The sequence below is a fragment of the Mauremys reevesii genome, linkage group 2 (genome assembly GCF_016161935.1).
Source record: "Mauremys reevesii isolate NIE-2019 linkage group 2, ASM1616193v1, whole genome shotgun sequence".
NCBI lineage: Eukaryota > Metazoa > Chordata > Testudines > Geoemydidae > Mauremys > Mauremys reevesii.
The window spans coordinates 246,148,509-246,159,870 of record NC_052624.1 but is presented as its reverse complement, the minus strand read 5'-3'; the positions used below and the strand labels follow the sequence as shown (position 1 = coordinate 246,159,870).

At 45.2% G+C, this 11,362-nt stretch overlaps 1 protein-coding gene across 2 annotated transcripts in view; it reads right to left on the bottom strand.

The window, feature by feature from the left end:
* Positions 1 to 11,362, bottom strand: part of INTS8 (integrator complex subunit 8) — a 66,135-nt gene that overhangs the window by 1,148 nt on the left and 53,625 nt on the right. Inside the window, exons 23-26 of one of the 2 annotated variants that reach the window (XM_039522100.1) lie at positions 2,694 to 2,744; positions 1,528 to 1,601; positions 1,394 to 1,458; positions 20 to 63 (exon numbers count right to left, since the gene is read on the bottom strand). In XM_039522100.1, the coding sequence (XP_039378034.1) occupies positions 20 to 63; positions 1,394 to 1,458; positions 1,528 to 1,601; positions 2,694 to 2,744 (234 nt within the window). The remainder of the gene's footprint in view (positions 1 to 19; positions 64 to 1,393; positions 1,459 to 1,527; positions 1,602 to 2,693; positions 2,745 to 11,362) is intronic. The other variant, XM_039522101.1, reaches the window with a different exon arrangement.

The following is an 11,362-nucleotide window of genomic DNA, read 5'->3' as shown; positions in this document are numbered from 1 at the left end:
CTCCCCTTCTTTAACTTACTGCTATTTGCCTCTTGTCTGTTTCTCCTCTTTTATGATGGAGATCTGAACAAGAGTCAAGGAAAGTATTTATGTGTAATGTAGCAACTACAAATGAGCCATAATCTAAAATGCAAGACACTTGCATAGTATTTCCTGAGCAATAACTATTCTGGTATTGGCTGAGCAAGTCATAGAATTGGACACTAAACCTACTTTTCTACCCAAGTTCAAGTCAGGTCAAAAGCTCTACACAGGCTGTGCCAGCAAGCAGTAGTAGTATAGATACTCCTCCTTTCAACCCCAGCAGACCTAGACAACTTGCCCAAGGCAATAGGACTGCTACACCTATTACTCCTGGGGGGCGGGGGGGAGGGAACTTTGCATGACTACACAAAACAGCCCACTGCCTGTGCTTCCCTGCAGAAAACAGGGAAGCCATGTGGGGGTAACCATGGGTGCAGTGTTTTGGAGAACTGCCCCCTTCAAACAGAGGTGAAGCATGGGGGGAGGGGCACACAGGGTTACAAGCCACTGTCTCTTCTTCCCCACCCCGCATTTCTGCAAGCACAGAGCTGCCCAACTTAAGGAGGCTGCATCTGGGCTCCAGAGACACTGTAGCTGAACAGCACCACATGGGTTCTAGGGCCAGTCATGTTTCCATTCTGTGTCCTGGGAGCCTGCCTGTTCTCTGTGCAACAGAGTGACCACAGTCAAGCTAGGAAGGGGGGGGGGGGGAGAAAAGAAAGGAAGAGTGAAATGAAGGAGATGGAGAAGAAAAGGGGAATGGGGGAAGTAGGAGCCCATCCTCTCAGCAGCAGCTGGGGCTCCCCATCAAACCTTCACCCTGACAAACCCTACCCCTGTACACCTAGACCCCCCTCCAACACACCCCAACCACCATCACCTGGATCCTCTGTAGAGTCCCTGCACCCAGAACCCCCCACTAAGCCCCTGTGCATCCAGACTGCCCCACACAAAAACACCTCACCCCACACCTGGTACAGAGGGGGCAGGTCCTGGGGGTTTTTGGGAGCAGGCCCAGCCCTTGTACTGGGTCAGGTGCAGCCTTACTGCAGAGTCCCTGTAATCAGGGGAGCTGGGGGCTTCAGGGTGATCTCCCACCTCAATGCAACCAGTGGCCTGTGCTCCCCACTGCCATGCTAGAGCCACATTTATTTATTGACAAAATTTGCAGAATTATGTATACAATTTTAAAAATTGTGTACATAAGTTTTAAGCCCAGAATTGCCTTAGGAGTAACCTATTTACATCTACATGTTCTAGCATGAAACTTAACAGCAACTCAACTGTCACTACACTTAAGCTTTGTGTTGGTTTTTCAACATGACCCCACAAGTTGCTTTTTCTTTAACTCTTTCTAATGAAAGGATACATGTCAAGTATTCCAAAATGGTAACATCCCAGATGTAGTCATAGTAAGAGTCCATAGCATCATGGCTGAAAGAGAATATCAATTAATTCATGGAATACATACATAATTTTAATTTTAAACATAAATATGTTTACCTGTTTTGTTCCTGCAGTGCCTTAAATGCTGTTTTATAGTCTATTTCTCTGAGGAACTGACATAAAATTGCTACCTGTAGGGAGAAAGACTAATTTATTTCCTTAAAGCTTGTCTCTTTTCATGCTGAAAATACTGGACAAATGTAATTATTAAATTTCCCACATACTGGAGAAACTTAATAATTACATCTAGTTTTCATAGTAAATGGCTTCTCAGTAGTCTAAACTTAGTGTTTGCAGAATGAATCAAAATATCAGAGACAAGGACAGTAAATTAAGCTTTATGCGTTAGCTTTGCTCCAATTAAGGGCATAATACAGCCTTTCAAGCTTGAGTAATACCAGCAGACTGCAGAGGCGACAGTACACCATGCAGGAGGGAAAAGGTCAGTCAGACCTGCTAACAATTTTCTATTTTTAGTCTTCTATTCCACCCCACCAGAATAATAGCTTGGTGTAACTCCAAGAGATATACTGATTAGGTGCAGATTTAAAAAAAAATGCTTGCAAGTCATGAAGTCCTCTGGGAAGGGTAAAAGGAACTCATGGCGGGGGGGAGGGAAGAGGAGGAGACAGAAAGTGACATGCCATTGGTCTTTTCAGAGTTGATTAATCCTAACTTACTTTTCCAGAGGGTGGGTTCATTCTAGCTGACAGTTTTTTTTCTTTCAGCAACAGGGATCCAAATACTTTTGGGTGCAGCCCTGTTAGAATTCCTGCTCAGCCCACTGATCTCTAGACTGCCCTGTGTGGTTATTAGGTTGAGCAGAGTCTGACCCCAGCCCTGGCAAGGATGTGCCCCCATAATACAAATCCCATTACATTCCCCAGCTGCTAGACTGGGCATTAAAGCTGAAGGGGGCATGGGGAAGAGAAGAGAAGAGATTGCAAGGAAATGAATATTTTAAGATTAAAAACATGAGAAGCTCAACTAATGTATTGAGTGAGTGAGTTCCGATCTAAAATTTCGTTGGCTGGTTCTGAAGTATTATCACAATATTTTGATTCGTTTCCCAACTCCGCCAGGGAATGTTTACATAAACAAAACTTCTACATTTTTAAAACCAGATTTTGTTATTTTTTTCTTTTAAAGAGAGTTTGGACTTAAAATCAACTGTTTTAAAAAAAAGAGTCCTTATTTAAACTTGCACCTGAATACATGCTTACCTGGGTGTGGCAGTTGAGCAAAGAACAGCACTTTATCATTCTTTTTATCACCTATAGAGCACAAATTCACAAGACAATTACAACAGCTTCCAAAATGCTGATGCTTATATTAAGCACATTGTTAGCAACTTATCTGAACCAGTAAACAAATGGTAAATAGTTGTACAGACATTCTTTTCTTTAAAGATAAATTGAAGCAGAGGTTATTTACCTGTAACTAGAGGTTCTTCAAGATGTCTGGTACCTCCTCTTTGAGCGATGGTCCCTATATAGATTCCAAATGTGGATGAGTAGCAAGCAGTGATGTGGTCAAAAGTGTTGGCTGTAATACAGGTTGGCCTGCTGCTGCATCTGCTACTGCCCTGTGGGCGATGGCATCATATGACATGAAGGTATGTACAAAGTACCATGTTGCCAGGAGACATCAACGAGGCAGGATGACATAGTTGCTTGAGCCCAGGTAGAGTGCACCATGATGACATCAGGTGGCCTCATGTTGCTGAACATGTAGCATTCACAGATGCACCCAGAGACCCATTTAGAAATGCGTTGCAAAGAGAGGACAGGGCCCTTGCATCGTTTGACAATCGCTACAAAGAGTTGTGATGAGGCATGGAAGTCCCAGGTTAATTACAGATAGAATGCCAGCGCATGTCGGACGTCGAGGGAGTCTATTGGCAATGGAGGCAGGAGGTTTGGGGTAGAAAATTGGGAAGTGCATACACTGATTGATGTGGAACTCAGACACCACCTTAGGGTGTAAACCCAAGGACACGGTCTTTGTGGAATATGGTGTATGGGGGCTCAGGCATCATGGCCGCTTGTTCACTGACCCATCTAGCTGAGGTAATGACCACTAAGATTACTTTCAGGGAGATATGTGAAAATGAGGATGTTGCCATGGGTTCGAGGGGTGCTTTTGTGAGAGCGGTGAGACTGAAATTAAAGGTCCCATGAGAATGTGGGATTTTTGACTGGGGGAGGGGGGGAAGGTGTGGAGCAGGCCCCTTAGGAAGCAGACTATGGTAGAGTGTGTGAATACAGAAATGTCAATCATTAGGGGGGAGGATAAACCACTGTTGATGTGCATATCCTGGCCTCTTAAGGCATCCACACACCCTGCGCGTATGACAACCCAGGTGAGCTCTCCAACATGCCAGGGAGGCATCTGTTGTGATAGTGGCTCATGGTGTGGGAGGGACGAAGGGGGCACCAATCAGGACCTCAGAAGGGTCGGTCCACCAATGAAGGATGCCAACACCTGCCATAGGATCAGGACTTTGTTGTCTAGCTGGTCTGTGTTTGGTTGGTAGATGGAGAGGAGCCAGAGTTGCAAGCAACGCATGCGGAGGCAGGTGTGCAGTGTCACTGAGGTACATGCCGTCATGTGGCCAAGAAGGGGAGAGAGTGGTGGAGGGTGGTCTGGAGCTTGCAGCAGGGGTCCGTGATTAGGGTTGTGAAGCAATTCGTTGGAAGGAAGGCACATGCAGCAGCAGAATCCAGCCACACTCCAATGAAGGCAATGGTCTGGATAAGTACGAGGACCAATTCGCCTCGCTGATACAAATGCCAAGAGAGGTGAGGCGAGGGTGTGGATGGCAAAGAGGAAAGTTTAGCAGCAGTGCGTGACAAGGAGCCAGTTGTTCAGGTTAGGGAAGACTGAGTAGCCTAGATGGTATGTGTGCACAGCTATGATGGTGAAGACTTGTGGAGCTATCCCTATGCCAAAAGTCAGGACCCTGAATGGATAAAGGCCAGGTCCAACTCTGAATCACAGAAACTTTTGATGGGCCAGGTGAATACTGATTTAGAAATAGGCAATTTTCATGTCAAGAGCTGCAAACCAGGCTCTGCGGGGAAGGGATGGGATGGGATAAACTGACATACGGAATTTGGGCTTTCAAATAAAGGTGTTGAGCACTCTGATGTCCAGAACAGGGAGATGCCCTCTGCCCTTCTTCTGGATGAAGAAGTCAGGGAAGTAGAACCCTAGTCCGCTGTAGGGAGGTGGGATCAGTTACATGGCACCTTTGAGGAGAAGAGCGTCAGCTTCGTGCTGGAAGGTGCTCTGATGGAAGGGATCTCTGGGGGACATCCAGGGTGAGGGTTGGCAGTGTGGAAATGCCAGGAATTCTATGGAGTATCCATTGTGGATGACCTCCAATACCCAACTGTTTGTGTTGATCTTGCCCCAATTGCAGGCAAATAGAACAAGGCAGCCCCCAAAGATGACAACATAGGGCACTGCAGGAGAGGGTGGCGGTTCTCTATATGCATATCAAAACTGGTGCTTGGCCGGCTGCTGAGGAGGTGGTTGTGGCAGAGGTGGAGTAGCATGGTCTTTGGGATCCCTGTAGGTGACATAGTGCCTCCTTCTGACTATGATAATACAGTGGATAGGGGGCCTGAATGGCTGCTGTTGCTGTCTGCCTTTGGGAGCTGGAGTATAGCTGTCCAGAGACCAGAGGGTGGTGCAGGAGTCCTTGAGGGAGTACAAGGACTTGTCAGTCTTTTCTCTGAACAGCTTTTGGGCATCAAAGGGCAGGTCCTTTACAGTGGTCTGGACCTATTTGGGGAGCCCAGAGGATTGCACCCAGGATTGCACCACTGCTCGAGTAGCAAATGAGCAGGAAGCCATGTAAGCTGCACCCATGGAGGACTGAAGACCCACCTTAGCCACCAGGTGGCCCTCATCAAGAAGTGCCCAAGAGTCCAGGTGCTGCAGGCAGCTGGCACACCAGTGCTGGGATCAGAGATGGCGCTTGCACCAGCAGGTTCTGTTTGTGCTTCTCCTTATGCTCCACTCAGGGAAGCTTGGGAGCTGAGGCACCCTCAGGGATTCCGACTCCAGCCATGTGGTGGTAAGAGGGGCCTATATAACCTCATACGGGAGCATGAGGTGATGCATGATGTGTGCAGGTCAACGGCCACTGCTATGAAATCTTCTGTCTCCGGTGCATGGCACACATGTGCATCCACGTTTGGAATCTACATAGGGACCATCACTCGAAGAACTAATATTTTCCAGCAAGACAAATTTACCTGCCATACCTTGATTATTTGTTTTACAAAGACTCCTTGAGTCCTTACAGAATGAAATTCCTGGCCTAGGGATGAGTTAGAAGGTACACAGACCTAATCTCCAGTGGAGAGCAGGGAGACAATAGCCTTTAAACATGTATTATGGTCCAGCCATTATCACTTCTCTTTACCTGCCTTCTCCCATCTATAACTAAAATTAACTACTTGGTTATGATCCCAAAACTCATGAACCCAGCTGCTTCCAGAGCTCCTTATCAGAAGGGGGTGGGGGCTATTCTTTTACCTCCAAGGGGTCATGGCAAAGTACTGATCTCCTACTGTCAACAGCAACTGACACATGGTCCCCAACCACTCCCTAACATACTGCCCACAAACATTACCATGGTTTTCAGATGAATGAGAGAGAAATAGAGGAAGACCAGATCTAAGTCATATACAGTGATTTAATTTCACAAGAACATTCCATGACAGTGACTGAAGATTAAAGATCCTTCTCCATAACAAGAATATCTGCCATATTCTGACAAAAGAATTTCTGGCTCATCTTCTAGAGCAGCGTTTCTCAACCTTTTTTTATACCAGAGAACGGCTTGCTGCCTTCCTAAACTGTGTGAGGGAGATCTCAGGGACCAGCACCAGTCCACACACTGGTTGTTGATAAACACTGTTTTAGAGTACACCATGGAAGCCAGGGTGGATAAAAATTGATGAAGTTTTTACATCTATAGATATAAAAAGTTTTTACTTAAATCAGATTTTATTTGTAGTTTAATTAAATTCAATTTTTAAAATAAATTTATTAGTAACAACTATGCTGAAGCCTAAACTTCCTATAAGCTATTAAAATATTATTTAAAAATATGCTGCATTAATATTTTGAATGAGTTAAAGGGTGCAGCTTTTAAATTACAGTGGAATCATGAGGAACACCATATTTAACTTTTGAGATGAACTCCAGCTTTATAAATAGGGCCCTACCAAATTCGTGGCCATGAAAAACACTTCACAGACTGTGAAATCTGGTCCTGTGTGTGCTTTTACCTTATACTATACAGATTTCACAGGGGAGACCAGTATTTCTCAAATTGGGGGTCCTCATCCAAAAGGGAGTTGCAGATGGGTCAGAAGGTTTTTTTAGGGGGGTTGTGGTATTGTCATCCTTACTTCTGTACTGCCTTCAGAGCTGGACAGCCAGACAGTGGCGGCTGTCGATTGAGGGCCCAGCTCTGCAGGCAGCAGCACAGAAGTAATGGTGGCAATACCATACCATGCCATCCTTACTTCTGTGCTGCAGCTGGCGGTGCCTCTGCCTTCAGAGCTAGGCTTCTGGCCAGCAGCCACTACTCTCCAGCTGCCCAGCTCTGAAGGCAGTGCTGTCACCAGCAGCACAGAAGTAAGGGTAGCAGTACCACCCCCCATCCCCACAATAACCTTGCAATCCTCCCCTTCCCCCCCCACAACTTCTTTTTAGGTCAGGACCCCTACAATTATAACATTGTGACATTTCAGATTTAAATAGCTGAAATCATGACATTTACAATTTTAAAAATCCTCTGACCATGAAACTGACCAAAATGGACCATGAATTTGGTAGTGCCCTATTTATAAATATGTCAAAATGTCATATACTGCATTCAAAGTATATTATTTTCAGTCTTTACAGTTAATAAAAACCCAGATGGGAGAAGGTGAGATCTAATTCTAAAAACAGGGACAGGGGCAGAGGGAGGCAGATTTTCAAGGGCATTTATGCAACTAAAAATACAGTGGAATTCTCAAGAGTGTCTAAGCAGTTTAAGCACCCGAGCTGTTTAGGCACTTTTGAAAATTCAACTAGGTGGTTAACTTAGGCATCTGAATATCTTTGAAAGTCTGTCCTATGGTGACCAGAAACAGCCAGTCAATCCACTAACTACAATTACAGATATAATTTTGTCATAGTGGTCACAGATATCTTGAATTTGAATGAAATCTTAGAAATGGCTGTAAAAACAGATTTGATTAGGCCCCTAAACTGAGTGGTTATGTCATCTGGAGCACAAGGTCACAGCACCACTCAGGTTTGGCTCATTCACCCCTCTGGTGATGGAGGTACCCCATGTGATTGGTCACGATGTGCAGAGTAGGGAGCCAGGCCCACCCCCGCAGGCCAGGAGCTGCCATTATGGGGTCAGAGCACTCCCACTATACTCTTGTATATGTTGATGTAGTGAAATAAAGGTATTTACCTTGTGCAGTAACTGTAGTTCTTTGAGGTGTCCCCCCATAGGTGCTCCACTTCAGGTGTGCATGTGCCTCTTGAGCCCTTGATAGCAGTGTCTGTTTGGCCCGTGCATGCGCTCTATGCAACCTCATGCTGTGCTTCGAGAGCTACACAGGGCTGTGTGGGCAAACTGCCCTGTCCTTTCTCTATCCAAACCACCAAAAAGAACAGTCCGAAGGAGAAGGGAAGCAGGGTGGGTAGTGGAGCACCCATAGGGACAAACATCTTGAAGGACAAGAGTTAACTGCACAAGGCGAGTAATCTTCTTCTTCAAGTAGTGTCCCTCTGGGTGCTCCACTTCAGGTGACTTTCAAGTAGTATCCTCACATGGAGGAGGGAACTTTGGAATTGAGTCCAAGACTGAAGACAGTACTGCCGAACCAAGTGCCACATTAGATCTGATGGCATGGACCAAGGCATGGTGTGTGCAGGGACTCGTCTACAGTTCCCAAGAAGAGCTTCTGACCATCAAATGGGAGGTCCTTAACCATATCCTGAACCTCTCTTGGGAATCCCAACAACTGGAAGCATGACACCCTGGGCATGACAACTGCTGTCATATCCAGTGTCTGTGGCATCCAAGGGCACCTAGGGAGGGGTTCTGGCTAATAACTGACAGTCTTTAACTATGGCCCGGAAATGCCCCTGTGGAAGATGTTCAGTAAAGGATGCAAACTTGTTGTAATTGATGTAGTCATACTTGGTCATGATGGCCTGATAGTTTACAATCTGAAACTGGATGGTTGCGGACAATTAGGCCTTCCATCCAAAAAAAAAAAAGTCTAATCTTTTCTGGTCCTTGTCATAAGGAGTAGACTTGGAGTAATGCTGTCTACCCTGCTCATTTACAGCATCCCCAAGCAGGGATTTAGGCAGAGGCTGGGAGAACACAAATGCTGAGTCCCGGGGGAAATCATAGTATTTATCTGCCCATTTACAAGTTGGTGGCAGGAGTTTGCCACTAACAGCCAGTTGTTTTTCAGCTCATGCACTAAGCTGCAGAGGTCCCAGGTTCAATCCTGCCTGCTGATAACTGAGGTTTGTTGGCATTACACTTGTCTATAGTAGCATATATGCTGGATCCAAGAACACTTCATTAACAGGTAGCGCTACCCACTTGAGTGTCACTGACTGCAAGATGTCTAGGAACTTGTGATGTGATTCTTTAACCTCCTAAAAGGGTATCTGGAGGGTATCAGCCATCTCTCTTTGCAAGGCCCTGGAAATGGAGACAATTGTCAGCTCTCGGTGGTGGTGGAGGCATGATTGTATTGTCCGGAGATGAAATAAGGGTTTGAGGGTAGTCTTTGTCCACTCTAGCCTCCTGTTCCTCAAAAGTCTCCTTGTGTTGGGGGTTTGGTGGAGGAGACTGACACCCTAGTTTCCCGGTGCATTTCAGCCAGATATCTGGCAAATTGCTGCTTACACGCCACCCAAGAATCCCGTTATGGCCATTGGGGAGGCTTATACAGGAGAGGGGGTTGGTATACAGGTCTGATCCGGCCATCTCAGATGTAAGCGAGGGTCTTTGTCAAAGTGTGGGTTCCTGTAATGATGAGGAGGGGAACCTGCACTGATGAGGAGGAGACTGATTTAATGTTTCCGTCATCCTCCTCAATGTCTTCCAGCGTGGGGCCACCCGTAGAAAAGGATGGAGAATCTTGCAGTACCAGGAAGGACTGGTAATTCAGAGACTGGGATCTCATTACCAAGAGTCCTTCAGTACCCATAAGCAGTGGGAACTCCAGCTCATTTAACATTGACAAGTTCCTGGAGTACCAATGCAAAAGTTGACGTGGGCAGTAATATTGGTTTGGAGCGCATAAGGGCCAGGGCTAAGGCTGTGAGTTTTGGCCAAACCAAATGGGAAGGCACTTTGGCATAATCTGTTTCAGATTTATCAAATCTGGAAGTGGATGGTACTGGAGACCTTCCACTGCTGTGTTTCTCCAAAGTACTCTGGGATCTTTCTGTTCCACTGACAGGTCAACATAGTTTTTGTAAAGGAAAATCATGCCTCACCAATCTAATAGAATTCTTTGAGGGGGTCAACAAGCATATGGACCAGGGGGATCCAGTGGATATAGCGAACTTAGATTTTCAGGAAGACTTTGCTTAAGAGCCTTTGGTGAGGGACCTTGTCAATGTAAACTGTCATGAGATAAGAGGGAAGGTCCTCTCATAGACTGGTAACTGGTTAAAAGATAGGAAACAAAGGGTAGGAATAAATGGTCAGTTTTCATAATGGAGAGAGGTAAATAGTGGTGTCCCCCAGGGCTCTGTACTGGGACCAGTTCTATTCAACATATTCATAAATGATCTGCTGGAAAAAGGGGTAAACAGTGAGGTGGCAAAATTTGCAGATGATACAAAACTACTCAAGACAGTTAAGTCCCAAGTAGACTGCGATGGGCTACAAAAGGATCTCACAAAACTGGGTGACTGACCACAAAGAACGGCAGATGAATTTCAATGTTGATAAATGCAATCTAATGCACATTGGAAAACATAATCCCAACTATACATATAAAATGATGGGGGTCTAAATTAGCAGTTACTACTCAAGAAAGATCTTGGAGTCATTGTGGATATTTCTCTGAAAATATTCACTCAATGTGCAGTGGAAGTCAAAAAAGCTAATAATGTTAGGAATCATTAAGAAAGGGATAGATAATAAGACAGAAAATATCATATTGCTTCTATATAAATCCATGGTATGCCCACATTTTGAATACTGTGTGTAGATGTGGTCGCCCCATCTCAAAAAAAGATATACTGGAATTAGAAAAGGTTCAGAAAAGAGCAAAAAAATTATTAGGAGGATGGAACGGCTGACATATGAGTAGAGATTAATAAGGCTGGGACTTTTCAGCTTGGAAAAGAGATAACTAAGAGGGGATATGATAGGTGTCTATAAAGTCATGCTGGTGTGGAGAAAGTAAATAAGGAAATGTTATTTACTCATTACACAAGAACTAGGGGTGATCAAATGAAATTAATAGGCAGCAGGTTTAAAAACAAACAAAAGGAAGTATTTTTTCACACAACACAGTGAAACTCCTTGCCAGAGGATATTGTGAAGGCCAAGACTTTAACAGGATTCAAAAAAGAACTAGGTAAGTTCATGGAGGACAGGTTCATCATGGCTGTTAGCCAGGATGGGCAAATATGGTGTCCCTAGCCTCTGCCAGAAGCTGGGAATGGGAGACAGGGGATGGATCACTTGATTACCTGTTCTGTTCATTCCCTCTGGAGCACCTGGCATTGGCCATTGCTGGAAGACAGGCTACTGACCCAGTATTGCCGTTCTTATAATACCAGAGGAAGAGTCTTTTGCCTCCATGGTACCAAGTCAAAAAGTCAA